The sequence below is a fragment of the Benincasa hispida genome, chromosome 1 (assembly GCF_027475165.1).
Source record: "Benincasa hispida cultivar pf3 chromosome 1, pf3_genome.v1.1, whole genome shotgun sequence".
In the NCBI taxonomy this organism is placed as follows: domain Eukaryota; kingdom Viridiplantae; phylum Streptophyta; class Magnoliopsida; order Cucurbitales; family Cucurbitaceae; genus Benincasa; species Benincasa hispida.
In genome coordinates this window covers 60,123,358-60,140,317 of record NC_143478.1, presented here as the reverse complement: position 1 = coordinate 60,140,317, position 16,960 = coordinate 60,123,358, and the positions used below count along the sequence as shown (strand labels likewise).

Genomic DNA, 16,960 nt, shown 5'->3' with positions numbered 1-16,960 from the left:
CGCCTACCGATGAACACCCGTATTTGGATCTGTTCTATAGGTTGTACAACTGTGTCCTTGAGTTCTAAGAAGTTTTTCGTTAATTACTAATAGAAAGTTATGTGGCACCTTGTTTTTATTATTAAATAAATATTCTTTTTTAATTTTTATTCCTGTAAAGAATGGTAGGAATAATAATAAAATCAACAGATTGATACTAAATAGCATTTATGTCATAGGCCTATATGAATGTGCAGGATCAACTGCAAAATTAGACCCAAGAAAAGAATATACATGTTAGCTCTGACCTTTGTAGATCATATACACGAATGCTAGCACTGTTAATCTCTCCAATAACATCACCAACTGCCAATCTGGTCCATGAATCATTTAATGATACCATTGGAAATACATGCACCACTTCCTTTAGAGCAGCCATCGAGCTCTGATAACAAGTTTTGCGCATGACCGAGTTGCTGGGGTCCATGATTTGCAAAATAAAGTTAACAGCCTGCAGTACTAAATGAGATGAGATCTCAATGGCAAGGATTGTGGAACCAAAAGTAGTTAGGTACAACAAGGTCAAACAAAGTACATTGTCTTTAAATTACCATCCGTGGTAAACAAATTCCTACATTCCTGACAGATGATTATTGAATTTAACATTGAAATTTGGAAGGCCACCCTGTCCCCCTCCAAAAAAGAATGCACATTCTCTCATTCAGTAAATTTATCTTCTGAAAGTAGGATTTTTTATTTTTTTTTCCTCTCTTCAACCACTCATCTCTGAAAGCATCATCTATTTCTTATTGGCAAACATGGATTTTATTTTTCTATAGAGAGTGATGCTTTGAAGTGACCAAAGTCGTTCAGGTCACCTTAAGACACCAAAACAATAACTTAGAGCTGAAGTGTCCATCATGCTAAACCAGTATGTACAAACCTTCAAGAAAATGCACAGAAAATAATCTCAATGCAATTAAAATATAAACTTAGAACCAACCTTGTCAAGATATGGCGCCAGGTTTCTAGGACAACCACGCACAACCCTGATCAGTGTCTTAAGTGACACCAGATGAACAGGTGAATCAGATGCAGTAGACCAAATTTGGCTCTCTATTACTGTCAAGAATCCTGGTATATCAGCCATTGCTAGATTTGGGAGAAGAACTTCAACCAAAGTTTCCCGAATGCCCATTGAAAGGGATGAATTTTGAACTAACTGATTTGCAGACGGACCACTCACATATTCCAGCTGGAGCAATACATCTTCAATGAGATGAGGAATTTCATTACCCAGACAAGTCTTCCATGAGCTCTCCATACCTTCTGCCAGGAGCTCTGCAGCAGTGGAACTGTATTTCTCGTTCATGGACTTCACCAACTTCACTAATGGATGGACAACCAGCATTGGAAGGCTTTTCTTCACAAGACTGCGATACCAAATGGCTAGTGCTGCTGCAACTATAATATGAGAAGTCATTGCATCTTGGCTCGTTCCCCCTACACAAGAAATCCAATCGTGCATTTCATAAGATTCCAACCAGGTGCGGATGTTGAGTTCCTCAACCTGAGAAACATCTTCACTTCTTGGAATGCAGCCTGATGATATTATGTAATCAGAATTCTCACTCAAACAATCAAGTTCAGTGTCACTATCTCCAATTTCACTTGAAATTCCATGCTCGGTTGATCTTCCACCTCTTAGTGATAGTGGAATTGCACGTGAAGCTGCACAATGGAACAAAGAACGAGCAGCCATACGTACGTGTTCACTTTCATCTTGCCAGAAGCTCACTAAAAGCTGAAAAATATATAAGCAATCATGATGAATGTTTAAATTATCAAAACAAATTTACAGTTCAAATAATTTAATTATTTCTGTTCCAGTTGATGAATGTTTAAATTATCAAAACAAATTTACATTTCAAAAAGTTTTAATTATTTCAGATTCAGTTGACTTCAGACTTGATATTTGCATCTTACATTCGTTGATCAATTTTTTGCTATAAAGAGAGATCAGAATTAAGTAAAACAAGGACACTACAAATTGTAACGTCAGAAAACCAGATCAAAGTTCCAATTTTATTGTCTCCACCATGTCTTATGAACAGGCCAACAACAACAGATGTTACATTAAGAACATTTAACCCAAGACGCATGTCTCCATGGTTTATTATTGTCAAGCCAGCAAGCATGATATATTAAAGAGTTTCATGATAATATGCCAGTGTAACATTACGAAATTTTAATTTTATTGTGTATGCAATATCCTATTCACCATCATCTAATGCAATAAAATATGTTTTGATTTAGCACCTTAAACCAGAACGTATTTATCTATGTCCTCTTCCAAGCTAAAATTTCTTTAGAAAGTTGAGTATGATACTGCATCAGTGCATCACTTATTAGCACTTGAAATTCTTACCAATGAATATATAAACTAAACATTGCCGCAGCCACAATAGTTTCTAGTCAGAAGATAAGGTAATTATTGGTTTTACATAAGAACAGCTTTCCTTTGGTTACCGTTCAACCATCACAGTCAATGAGATTGATGCTTTTATTGTCTGACAGAGAGAGAGAGAGAGAAGGTAAGTATGCTCTCTCCTCTCTCATCTCTCTTCATCGACATCCTTTGCCGTCATAGCTCCCCCTTCAGTTTTTCAGTTTTCTCCGGTCAGCAAGTTTTCTTCAGAGATTCTTCTTTTTCTCCTACTATCTTTTTTCTAGCTTAAAGTTCCTTGTCCTTTCCGTTTGTTGTGTTTTGTTGAAATGGAGTTCGAAAGCTGTAAAGTTCACTGCTCATTCGAAGCTGGGACTTCTTCCATGGAAAATGTTGCCACTTTATGTTCTACCCCTTTCTATATCTCACTTGCAGTGGTTTGAGTAATCTATTTTTGAACTTAAGCTCCTAGTAACCATTTTTTTTTCTAAAGAATGGTGTGATGATTCTGGAGCAACACCCCTTACCAAAATTTCGTTCTATCTCTGGTTGGATAATGCATCGGGTCATTTGGCCTTCTTCGGGGGGGTGAAGAAAGTTTATTCATGTACCATTGGGGGATTTGAGAAGGGATGGTATTCTTTTTTGGGAATGATCAATAGTTTTTTCTTTAAAGAAGGAAACAAGATTGTGCATTGATGAAATGAAAGAGACTAATACTCAACGTACATCATTCCCAGAGGAAGATAAGAGAAAGCAAACCAAGAGAATATCGATAGAGAAAAAAAATAAGCATCCTAACTAATACATAAAATGTGAATAAAGGACCCAACAAATTGATGGAAAAGAGTGCAACAAGATGAGGCTTTGAGACTAGTCAACTTCAGACGAGCAAAACACATGAGACAATGAGAAATCTTCCGAAGAAAATGATAAGTTGTTTTTCAAAGAAAATGGTGTCTGAAAAATCTTTGAAACAACAAGACTCTTCGTCGATATTTTCGTTCCAAAAATAGAAGGCTACGCTTCAACATTCATTTTTACCGGCCTTTTCAAAGCAAAAAGGGAATGTTAAGAGCTATGCAGACATTGTGAAAGACAAAAACGGTTTTCAGTCCTCTATTTTTTATGTGGCCTAAGTAACCTCAAGAAATAATCTTCCAAAAATTAAGCTTGTGAATATTTTATTAAAGTGATAATAATTGTTTCAAACGAGAGGGAAAAACTTACATTTATAGAGTTTTATTACTGGTGGAGATAGAAACGAAATTGACCTAGAATATTACCTAATAAACCCAAGTAACCCTATTCTTCTTTTACATCATTCTACCCCTCCAAAAAGAAAACTCATCCTCGAGTTTTAAACAGAAAAAATAAAACAATCAAGGAATAAAATAAACTTGTTCATGCCATATGGCCAAACCAACCTTCTAAGTTTTGAACAAAATTATTCCGATTAAGGAAGTAAATCTGAGATAGAAAATCCAATATTGCCACAAAAAGATGAACTTTTCCATCAGCCATAAACCCAAAAAAGGTGTTTCTATCAAGCTCATTCAAAACTGTAATCATAGGATCAATCACAAAAGAATTGACTTCTAGAAAAATAATAATAATAGTAATAAATAAATAAATAAAACCCCTTCAAGAATCATATCTTCTTAATCATTTGCTTCAAGTACTTTAACGTTGTGGTAATCGATTTCCAACACAATCAGTGTGTCGTTCTTGCTCGATTTTTTATTTCCACCTCAACGTTTAGAGTTTCGATGTTCAATACCTCTTTTCCATCTTCTTCGTTAGATTTCTCTTCTTCACTCAAGACTACTTTCAAATCAACATCTTCAAATTCTTCTTTTTCTTCTACTTTGTTCGCATGATTTTTTGCCCAATCACCTCTGTTGGCTACACGGGTCTCAACAAGATTTTTTTCCAATTTTATCTTCGAGATTTTCTATTTGAAAAGTTTCCAACTGTGATTCCTTTGATTTTTCTTCGGTATATGGAATCAAGAAATCTTGCGAATGAATTAATAATTGTAATGATAAGCGTTCATGGTCCCTAGAAGCAAACGGCACCTTCACGGTCAAATCACTAGTCACCCATCTTTCCACGGCTTCACCAATTGATAAACCTTTAAGGAAGGTGTGTTATGGAAGTCCAAAAGCCCCACCAGCAAATCAATATTGTCATATGGATAATGTTATTTGGAACTCTCAACTACTCCAATGTCTTGCAAAAGAAGCCGCCCTCCATTATTTATCTCCAAATATATGTGCACTGTGTAAAGGAGATTGGGAAGACCTTCAGCACCTTCTTTTTTACTACTGCTATGCTCAAAATTGTTGGCATTCGCTATTCAAATTGTTCAATATCAGGTGGGCTTTTGGAAGAATATTCAGAGACAACATTTTGCAGATTTTGGTGGGACCAAAACTCAAGAAAAACCAGAAAATCCTGTGGAATAATGCAGTAAAGGCAATGCTGGAAGATTTATGGTTTGGAAGAAACCAAAAAGTTTTCCATGACAAGGAAACTCCTTGGTTTTCCAGATTTGAGACAGCTCGTTTGCATGCATCCATGTGGAGCTCACTCTCCAAGGCTTTTGCGGACTACTCCAGCCAAGATATTAGCTTGAATTGGCGCGCTTTCCTCTCCCCGGAGCACTAATGTTGCTGCCTCATATGGCTGTCTCTAGGAATCAGGGCTGGTTGCAATTTTCTCAGATGGCAGTAGCTTCTTCTTTTAGCATTTTATTTTGAAATACCCTTTTCATTTGAATTAAAGTTATCTCAAGTCTTAAGTTTCTTGCTTTATGATCTTATATGTCTGGACTGTATTGTATTGATTAAGTCCACAATTTTTATCATTCTTCTTGGAGATGATAGTGGTGCTAAGAGGGTGTCGACCTAGTTGAGATGCCCGAGTGCACCTTCTGATCCTAAGTCCTTCCTTTATCATATCTCTTGTACATTGAGCATTTGTCTCATTTCATTATCTAAATGATTAAAGAGACTTGTTTCCTTTCCCCAAAAAAATGATCTACACTTAGATATTTTTCCCAATTAATATTGGAGTTTTTTTGCTATTTTTTTTATATTCTCCAATGCTATAGGATCAAAGTAGTCAATCTATTAGGTTCTTGTATATTTCCATCTCATGATAAGTATAGGACTGTTTCTTTGATTTTCTTGAATAGGAATCAACCTTTTTGGTCGTGTTTCAAAACTAAAAGAGTAATTTCGAGCCTTAAACGTTCTTGGGTTGTAAAAATTCATTCTTGAAAATATAGAGTTTATGAAAATTATTGGGTTGTAAAAATTCATCATTGAGTTAAAATATAGAGTTCATGAAAATTACACCACTAATCAACTAATTATGCAGGAATACAGATGAAATCAAACGAGAAAGCCATGTGTGGGAATCATCATGCAATATAACAAACACTTGCGGCAAAGGAACATCAAACGCATAAGAGGGGACCGCCGACAATTTCAGCATCAATGCAAAAAAGCTATCTAGCACGCCTACTACAACCCTAAGTGGCAGAATGGTCCCACATCCTTCTATATATGGTGGCCCTGAAAGAGAGAAAAACATTTGGACACACGTTGAGAAATTTCCAAGACCCTAATTCGATGAAGAACATTCATCCCATTCTTGAGGAGATCTTCCTCGAGAACCACCATTCTCGCCATTGTCGCCGGAGAGAAGAGCTCGAGAGAGCCCTTATCTTCGCTCGTTCACCGCATCCGCCTCATTGTGCAACAACATTATCAATACAGCTCAATGGGAAGCAAGAGATTGTTGTCGGCGACTGAACCTCACTCCATCCATCTTCTTCCTCTTTTTATTCAGTTTTTATATCTGTATTTTTCTTATATTGTAACAAACTCATCTTTACATGTAATATACATCATGACTTCCATCTTCATCTCCTTCATTTTTACTTTTTCCCACACCATGAGTAGCTAAATCTTTAGAGGGTTGGGGTGAGTCTAGCATCATTCTGGCAAGTTTAACGGTAAATGAATGTTCATTTGCTTAGTGCAAGTTTAACTCCAACTCTGGATTCCATCTAGCTAATCGAACCAAGTGGTAAAATTAACTACTCGAGAGAGCAAGTAACTGTGGATCTCACTAAGCCGAGTAAGTAGTGTATCTAGAGATAAATACAACCTTACGTTCAAATAACCTACGGCATGCATCATGAAGACATGACATATGTGGCTAAGTCACCGAGAGGTAGAGTCCATTTGAGGTTATGAACATGAACGGAAACTTGCTATTAGGTTCGACAAATTGATGATACTCATCTTCAACCCCCTTCTTTTCTCCACATTTCTTTTTATTCACGATTCAAACCATAGCTCACAATGCACATACTCATTCCATCGCATCTCAGAAAGGTTATTATTCTATTAGTTTCTTTTAAGTTTGATGCATGATAACACATACACCTTTCCAATTAATGACAAAACCTTTTGTTAATCTGAATATAGAATCATTGCGTAATTAGTGGAATTTCTCTTAAATAATCCCCGTGTTCGACCTCGATCCTCGCCGAGACTACCTTCTAATAAGTTTATACTTGAACTTTTTAGAAGAAAACTTGTGAATTTTTCCGAGATCATTTGAGCACAATAACACCACAAACAATTGCGACGTGATCTAATTGTTTGGCACAAGTTTTTGATAGCTTGTCCCCAAGCGAGTGAGTGGCCCCAAATAAGATATTTTCGCTGGCCTATAAAAGGAGAGGAGCCATTACTAAGGAAGGGGTTGGCAAACAAAAGGACTATCTAAAAGAGAGAAAATTCCCTCATTGAAAAATGGAGACTCCTCAGGAAGAAGAAATTCCTCCTGAAGATCAGAAGTTGCAGCATCACAAAGAAATTCCTGCAGCTTTAGATTCCTCTAATTCTTCTTATATTATTCTCTCATCTTAAAGTTTGTTCTATCATGACCAGGTTATGTTTTTGGGTCAATTGGTGATTTTAGAAAGAGCATCGTTTATAAGCACAGTGTCCCTGAGGATTTGAGCTCAGAATATCCTGAGTACTACTTGCTATTGCGCCAATCTACACTTGGGTTGATGCAATAGGTGATCAAACTTGTGCTCACACATCATCTTTTGCTTATTATTTACATCAATCACAAGCCATTTTCTCACAGTTATAGCAGTTGTCAATCAACCAGTTACAACATTCCGAGGTTCTTATTGGATTTTAAGGAATTATGGGTGTTATCAAGATTATTTGTGTAAAATGATCGGAAGAAGATTGCTAATTCTAGGAATCTTGGTTCAAGACCAAGGTTGTTATTAATCCATTTTTGCTGATAAAGCACTGATCAAAATTGCTAATTGCAAATTAGAACAGTTTAAAGCTTCTCCTTATAAATGGATGGCCTTTGATGATTTTCATCTTTTCTTTGAAAAGTGGAATAGGAAAATTGACAGTCATCCTCACCTTACACAAGTATCTGGGGGCTGTATTCCAGTTAAGAATCTTCCCTTAGATTTATTGGCGTTGAATTACATTTGAAGCAATTGGTGCCTATTTTAAGGGTTTAGAAAGTATTGGTTCTGAAACTCTTGATTTGAAACTACTTTCAATTGTTTTTTTTATGGAGTTGGTTTTGTCTACTGCTTTTTCTTGGTGCATAACTAAGCATCCTTTCACTCATTATACCTTATTTTTCTTAGTCAATAATTGTCAATCTCTTTTGTAATCTCCTTTAGGTGTTTGGGATTTCCCCTAATTTCATTTATCAATTAAATGTTTCTTTTACCCAAAAAGGAAAAAAAAATTGAAAATAGTTTCCTCGGACATAAAGGAATTTTTGTTTCAAAGCTCCAATTTACTCATGAAGATCATTTCTTAGAACTTCGTGGCCTTGGGGACATTTCAAAAAAGGTAGCACGGAAAATGTTTTTTTGACACATTGTCCAGATTTGGCACTATTACAGGAGACAAAGTGGCCTGATTTTGATCTTCGATTCATTAAGTCCATTTGGAGTTCTAATGCCATTAATTGGGTTAATGTGGAAGCATGGGGAAGATCTGGTGGGATGAAAACTAGATTCAAGTTCAGGAACTTATTAAGGGTGGCTATTCTTTCTTTTCTTTATCCTTTGCAAAAAATAATAATAATAATAATAATAAATAAATAAATAACTCATTTTAACAAAGCAAGCATAGCAATGTTAAATTACCAATGTCTGTAGTCCAAGTGACTATCAGGAAAGGAATTTTTTATGCGAAGAACTAAGCTCATTATTTTTATATGTTAAAGACCCTTAGTACATTGGAGGAGACTTCAATATTACTTGATAGACGACAACCAAGAAGGAACCAGACCAAAGGAATGCGTATTCTTAATCAGTTGATTGAGGAATTGGAGTTATTAGAGATATCATTATCCATCGGTGGCGAAAGGGGTTAAATAAAGACATGCATCGAAATCTGAGAAAGATAGTTCTTTTAAGCTCCCATCTTATTTTTTGTGTTATGGGGGAAAGGAAGGAGAAGTATTTCTAGGAAGATCATTGGGTGAGAGATAAACCCCTCCCCTCTACATTTCCTCGATTCTATCACCTGTCCTCCTTTAAAAACCTTCATGGGTCTGATTTTCTAGTTTGGTAGGGGAACTCTGTCTTGTTCAATAAGGAAACGACGAAGCTGACCCTCTCTTCTTACTCTATCGAGGGTTTCAACTTTTCGAGATGGAGACGGATATTGGTGTTTGGAGGCCTAATCCTTTAGAGAGATTCTCTTAGTCTGATTTTATTGGACCCCTCTCCTCCTTCTGAGTTGGTCTTTAATGTTTTATGGAAGATTAAGATTCCAAATAAAGTTAAGTTCTTTTCTTGGCAAGTGTACGTTGGATAGGCTTGTGAGAAAGATGCCTTTGTTGGGCTCTTTTTGTTGTATCATTTTTCGGAAGATGGGAAAAAACCTGGATCACCTTCCCTGGGGTGTCAGTTTGCAAGGTCTATGTGGAATGGCTTCTTCAGGAGTTTGATGTCGTGCTAGCTCACCAGAGAGATGTTTGTTCAATGATTGAGGAGCTCCTCCTCCATCCGCTTTTCAGAGAGAAAGGGCGTTTTTTGTGATTTGTAGGGGGGTGTGCCCTATTGTGGAACCTTTGGTGGGGAGAGGAACAACATAGTGTTTAGAAGTGCGGAAAGGGATCCTTGGAAGATTTAGTCCTTGGTGAGGTTCCACATCTCTCTTTAAACTTCGGTTTCGAACTTTTTGTAATTATTCCCTAGGTAATATCTTACTTAGTTGTAAACCCTTTCTATAGGGATTTATGCAGGTTTGGTTTTTTGCATGCCTTTGTACTTTTTCATTTTTTCTCAATGAAAGTCGTTTATTCAAAAAAAATGGATTTGTTCTTTATGTTGGGATGATGGCCAATGTCTATACCATATTTTCTTCATGTGCTCTTACTCTTGGCGATGCTGATTTAATTTATTTCATATGTTTGGCTTCACTTGGGTCTTTACAGATCACCTTAGAGACAGCATATTGTAGCTCTGTACGGTCCTTTATTGAGTTTAAATAGCAACTACATATTTATCGTGGACTACATCCTAATGCAATCAAAGGCCTCCCATCTGAGTTATAGATGGAACGAAATCAGCTATATTTCAGGTCCTTCTCATTCACATAGTGTTATGATTCAACTCATTCAATGACCTGGTGCTCTCTTTTAGAAAGTTTCAAGGGTTTTTCCATCCATGACAACATAAATAGGAATTGGATGAGCTTTATTGTTCTTTTCTAGTTACGTTTCTTGTTACCCTAATATTTTCTTTTATAGTTTTTGTGACTCTATTTGAAGCGGTTTCTTTGGTTTGTTTCTTTGTATTTTGGAGCATTAGTCTCTTTTTATTTGCTAAATTAAAAATTTTGAAATTTTTGGTATCTTTTTAAAAAGAAAAGATAAGGTAATAATAATTAAATAGAGAGACTTTTCTACAAAATGAATACAAAACGAAAAGAAGACCATTTCTTCTTGGTCCTTTAAAAAAAGGTTGGAACATCATCAATGACACAATAAAAATGCTGCAAGATTTACTTATGGATTAGCATCTCAACGATGATTTGGTCTCAGAAAAAGGAAAAAAGCAATTCAGATGAAAGATTTTAGGTCGATCAGTTTAATAACCACAGTCTATAAAATGTTAGCTAATGTTATAGCTGAAAGACTGAGAGAGATGATAATACATTCCATAATTTATAAAACCAAACAACCACAACCTTCACTATAAGAAGACAGATCTCGTGGCAAATGAAGATGGAAAAGGAGGCAATGAATAAAGAAAGGGGCGATCGATTAGGTTGAAAACGTTACCTCCCTTAAGGATCAAAATCTAACTATGTTGGTTTATTTATCCAACCTTTATACCCCTCCTTTGACCTCTAGATCAATAATGGTTTAGAATTGAGTCCCATTTAGGAAAGAGAGGGGAAAGGCTTGGAGGCCCCTTTTACCCAAACAGAAATTCGTAAAGAGGTTTTTGGCTTTGATAGGAACAAGTCCCCCTAGACTTGATGGATTTACTATCGCCTTTTTTAATTTAATTGGGAGTACACTAAAGACAAGCTTTGGAAATTCTTCACTAAGTTTTGTAAGAGAGGCATCATTGACCTTATGATGAGTGAGACCTACACGTGCCTATTCCTAAGAAAGATAAGGCTAACAGAGTTAAATACTTTATACCATACAAACTGTAGATAGTACCAAATCCATTCCAAAAAAGGATCAAAAATCCCTAAAAAGACGACCATTTTGTGATGGACGTTCAAGTAGACTTGTTTTTGTTGGTTGAGAGGTGGTGTGGTGGAGGGTTTTAACGTGGGGAAGGAGTCCATTCACTTGACATACCTTCATGTTTTCGGTGACACCCTTTTCTTCTGTTTGAGGAAGGAAAGTTCTTTTGTTAATCCAAGTGGATTCTTGTCGTTCTTTGAATAACAGGGGTAAAAATTTCCATTACAGGCCTTTAGTTGTTGCCTCTCTAAATTAAGCTATTGGGTGTCCTTGGTCTAGCCTAGATAATTGTTTTGTAATTAACATGTACTGGGACCATTTTATGTAGTGGGCAGGAAATCGGTAAATAAATTACTACTTGAATGAAAGTGCTGTTTCGGGAAAAAGAAATGCATCAGTCACCCCAATAATATAATTTTCAGTTGCTAAATATTCTATTTATATAATATCGGTCTCCAAATATATTAACTTGGAGAAGAAGTAAATAATTAACCATAGCAACAAGTACACCAATTCAACTACATGTGTCTCCAGATCTTCCAGCAATTTCACGCAAAAGTAATTAAATACCTTTTTCTAATTATAAGACTGGATTAGGTCATGAAGTGCCTCAGGTCAACATACAAATTGAGAAAAATAAGCAAAGATGTACCTGAAGTAAAGGCGGCTTTATATCTGGAACTTTGTCCACAAAATTCCTCATATAGAAAGCTGCCAGGGCACTGCAAAGAAAGAGAAACAGAGTGAAATATGAACAAATCTTGATGGTCCACGTAAGTTAATAAAACCTGCGGAGAGACTTGCATGGAATATTCGCTTTAAGTGCAACATTTTCATAAACTCAATCTGACTTAAATGACAGGAGGAAACAACTTGTACAGCCTAGAAAAGTTATATATGGAGTTGCAAAATGGATGCTTCTGGCTTTTAACTTTTCTCAATATTTGCAATCATTTAACTCACTGATCCATTTCACATGCACAAAGAGAGAAGTGGGCAAGCCTACTAAGTAGGGAAGTGCTTTCTGCTAATTAGTGGGTCCATGTTTTAATTACTGTATTAATACGCTAGCATTGAGGAAGGGAATACTTAGCGTCAGAGTATTCTATTCCTACAGTAAGCTCAAGGAACAGAGAGTTGGCCTCTCAGAGAGCTCCATTTCATGGTACTTTGAGTCTTGTTCTTACTAATGCTTCTTATCAAGATATTAAAGATTGCAGGCACGTTCGTAGTACTATATATATATTAGGTAAAGTAGTAACTAAACCAAAGGAACAACGATAGACAGGTAAATAACTTCCGAATTCAGGGTTGCAATTACTATTTTAAATTTGGGGCACACTTTTTTGCTCATAAGATATTAAATTACTAGACTGCTTATGCTGTAATTTCATTAACCTGCTGGCAGATGAACCTGAGTGAAACAAGCTAATCATGTGTTGAGCAAGAGACAGAATCATGAGTGACCTCATAGCACAAAATTCTGCGGATGACTTCCAAAGCTGAAATTGAATTTTGAGGGTCAGTCGGTCAGAAGATATATAGCAGGGAAAAAATGTGAAAATGTCCCATTATTCAACACAGATCATCCAGACTACCTCAAGAACAGCTTTCATTCCAGGAAATGACACTGTTAGTGAACCTTTATCCCCCTGCAAACCAGAAGCCACAATAAAGCCCTCTGGTTTTTGCAATTTCATGTCAGTTACTAGCAAATTGTCGAGATCACTGTCTACACCCCATATGTGCAAAAAGGACAAGCTAAACCGAATTAAACATTCTTCATACAAACTAATCCAGTTAAGCTCTTCACTATAATCAGTTGAAATTTCATGGACCAAAGAATCGTCCATTTTCTTATCCCTGGCACTAGGACTTGACATCCTAGCTTGCTGATCCCTTGGAATTGCAGTGTCTTGAAGATTACTTTTATTTGCTAATGGCCTAGACTTCTGATTGAAAGACATTAATGCTGTAAGATCAAAGCTCATTGTAACAATCCCAGGGAATGGACAAGAGCACTTGATAGGATGCTTTCCACTCTCAAAATTATAGAGAGAGTTTAGAAATGAGTTAGCAGACTTCCGTCTTCTAGCATGTCCATTGGATGTATGTGATTCTACCTTATTACTCAAATCTGCCATTGCCTTCAATGTATCAGTGGACTTACCATAGCTTGAAAGAGAATCAGAAAGATTCCCATCTTCAACTGTTGTATAGAGTAGAGATGAAGCAGAGGTATTTCCATTCAGAATAGAGCCAGAAAATCTCTTGCCAATTCCTTTACAAAAATTCTCGAATATTGACTGAGATGCTGTCCCAGGAATAATCCGCTCGCGAGCACCCGTCTTAATATCCCAAATATACAATATATCAACAGTATCAGAAGTACTGGAATGGTTACTGCACATGCATGCAATATAACCCCTTAGACTATCCCACACAACTTTTTCAGGATAGTTGCGATGTCCAGGAAACATTCTCTCCACCTTTAAAGTCTTTAAGGAAGCAAGAGCAACACAAGAATCCTCACCAACTGAAAGAAAACAATCACTCCAAGGATGGTCGGTATGAGCAGGCGGAAGAATTATCTGCCTCACAGGAGCCACATGGTGGTGCATTACCATGACAAGATTCCCAGATTCAAGATCCCAGATTCGAATGGTGCAATCCATGCTTCCAGATAATAGAAATTGTCCGTTACTTTCGCTCACCAACCGATGAACCGCCAAACATATTACAGGTCCCGTGTGACCTGAAAGATATAGTTGTGGTACACGATGATTCACTTCATAGTGTGGACTTCCTTTATGAGAAGGCAACCCTTGAAACAAATCGAGTTTTAAAATTTGTACATCACCACTAGAGTAACCATAAACAACTGCATAAGGAGTAGATAAACTATCAGAAATAACCATAGAAGAAGATATTATTTGTTCCTTCTGTACAAAATTGTTACAGTCACCAAAATATAAATCATTTACACTTTCAGAACTAGAATCAGATTTCAACCCAGATCCAACACCATATTTCCCTACAAATTCACTGTGGCAAATAGCGTCTGGAATCCATTCTGTCAATGAACTAGATTCACCAACCATTCTGCATTTCAACAATTTTCCATGTATAAGATGTTTCTCTTGTAGTGACCAGATTGCAATATTAGAAGTCCAATGAAAAGGCTCTTCAATCTGAGAGCTAAGTGATTCAATGCGGATGAAATGCTGATTTAGTTGATTGAAAGATATTGACAATCCCACCTTTGAGGAATTACAAGATGCAGGAATTTCATAAAGAGGTTTGTATTCAAATATCTTATTTGTAATTGATATCATGTAGACAACTGCATGACCTACAGAATTCCACACAGCAAATTTCTCGACAAATGTTTCATGGCATTCCTGGTTATTCATGATATTCAATTCATCTCTACCATCAAGAAACATTGCTCCAGAAACATGAGCTTGATTAATGCCAAAAATACTATCCGTAAAAGAAACCTCTCCAACCACGAGACCACTGAGTAAAAGCTTAAACACACAACGATCAGGCAACAAAAAGGCAATGATATTGTGTTGAGTCACAACTGACACAACCTGGCCTCTCTCATTTAAAACCTCAGTCCAAACAGGAATATCCACTTGCGAATTATTGTGAAAGCTCGCCTCATCCACTTGGTCAGATCCCTTAGATAATGAAATCATCTGCAGCCGACCAAATGAATCAACTAAAGCTGCTGAATAATTTCCCTCACCCGTTAAAGGTGAGACTATGGCCATATACTTCAAGGAACCAATAGACAAATTTCCATGCACAACAGTTTCAACAATGGTAAGAGTATATGTATCAACAATAACGACAGAGCATTTGGAATGCTTTTTATGTTGATATTCTCTGTCAGTTGAAACCTCGATCCTTTCAGCAGAATCAACTGAGTGATTATCGGACGAATGAGCAGTATCAATAAAGTGGCATCCAATGCATACATATCTTGGTTTTGACGGAATCGTACGCACCATAGATGGACTCCCAACCCAAGCAGGTAGTTTTCTTCTGCGCCTGCAATGTCCACTTCTCCTGCTCCAAATGCACAGCACACCATCAGAACACGCACTTACTAGTGCACCACAATTTTCTGAAGTGGAGTTCACCTCGGCATTACTTGAAATATCTGTCTTACCCGTTCCCGAGATAACAGGGTAACAAATGCCAATATCCGCTATGGTCGCAGCATGGCCACACAATACAGCAACCGGTTCAATTTCCTATCGAGAGGATAAGTAATTATCGAGCTACATGATTTACAATCAAACCACGGAGCAAATATATCATTCTGGAAACAGATTAGAAAAACAGACATAGAATAGTCGGCGACGAATTACATGATCATATTAACGAGATAAATTATCATAAACAGAAGATAGTACCACAAGCTGACCAGTATAAGCTGAATTATAATGTCAAACCAGAAAAAATTAAATGCAATAAATATTAAGAACAAAAAAACTGTTGAGCGATCTATGTAGACTTCCTAATGAGTGTCAATCGTCCTTCTAAAGATGATCAGCTAAAGATTATAATCGAACGCTGAATATAGCTAATAGCTACTCGAGTTACCGTGCTGGAATCAGAGATTGATAATTTCCACCAGATGATTGAGCCATCGGATCCGCCGGTGTAGAGAGTCGGAGGTCGGCTCAGCACGGCTGTGGCGGTGACTCTGTGCGACAGAGGCGTGCCGGACCATATGCACGCTACGCTCTGGCACTTCATGACTCAGTGAGTCGAAGAAAATCACCCTGTAGTTGCACTCGCAAGAAAACACAGAGCGAGTGAGCCACAGAACGAGCTCTTCATGTAGGACGACACAGTGGCAGAGCTAGGTGGCCGTGGCCGTGGCCGTGACCGGTTGAAGATGACTGAATCGGAAATACGTTATCGCCGAAGTAGTTGATGACATGGAGCGACGTAATTGAATCCCCCTCGTCATGGGGCCAGTCCGGCCCAAACCCAATAACCTAAAGACTCTCGTATATTTAAAAATTAATATTTTTAAAGGGATTATCAAATATTGAAAATGGGCCAAAATTATTTACAAATATAGATTTTTACATAAGAGGCTTACTTTGATTTATAATTAGAATTTACCCCCAACGTTTTGATAAAAGTTTCATAATAGACTATTTATGAGGATTTAACAAATCATAGAGACTATGTATAAAGTTATATTAAACAATCAAAACTAAATTCTAAATTTTAAAATGACTTACTTTATCCAAGTCATAGGGACAAATTTGGAATTTAACCTAATTTTATTTTTATACCTAATGCATATTTTAATTTCTAAAAAATAATTAATTGAGTTTATAACATGACATACTATATTTCAAAATGATTTTATCTTTATTTAATATAATTATGCATTTTAAATTTTAAAATTCAAATTAATGATACAAATAAAACATAAAAATGTTGTTTCCAAAATTTACACTGTTTGGATTACAGAATCCAAAAACAGTTTTTAGAAACAAAATTCAGGTTGTCTGCCAAACGTATATTTATTGAATTCAATGAATCGAAAAATATAAAATATAATATGGATCGGGAACCAAACAAGCCTTTAATCACTTTTTATAATATTGTTGACTGAAGATATTAATATTTCGTAAGATAAACATATGTAACTCGATCTCAATCCTGAGTGAGTTATGAACTTCTATATGTGAAGGTTGTCTTTTGAATTGTACGAGT

The 16,960-nt window shown here is 36.5% G+C and overlaps 1 protein-coding gene across 2 annotated transcripts in view; it reads right to left on the bottom strand.

The window, feature by feature from the left end:
- The window catches only part of LOC120070207 (Transducin/WD40 repeat-like superfamily protein), a 39,459-nt gene extending 23,230 nt beyond the window's left edge, over nucleotides 1–16,229 (bottom strand). The window contains exons 1-7 of one of the 2 annotated variants that reach the window (XM_039022075.2): nucleotides 15,827–16,215; nucleotides 15,390–15,474; nucleotides 12,808–15,286; nucleotides 12,608–12,711; nucleotides 11,862–11,931; nucleotides 983–1,783; nucleotides 288–490 (exon numbers count right to left, since the gene is read on the bottom strand). In XM_039022075.2, the coding sequence (XP_038878003.1) occupies nucleotides 288–490; nucleotides 983–1,783; nucleotides 11,862–11,931; nucleotides 12,608–12,711; nucleotides 12,808–15,228 (3,599 nt within the window). In that variant the 5' untranslated portion in view covers nucleotides 15,229–15,286; nucleotides 15,390–15,474; nucleotides 15,827–16,215. Of the gene's footprint in view, nucleotides 1–287; nucleotides 491–982; nucleotides 1,784–11,861; nucleotides 11,932–12,607; nucleotides 12,712–12,807; nucleotides 15,475–15,826 lie in introns of both variants that reach the window. The other variant, XM_039022074.2, reaches the window with a different exon arrangement.
- Between the last annotated feature and the right edge of the window lie 731 nt (nucleotides 16,230–16,960).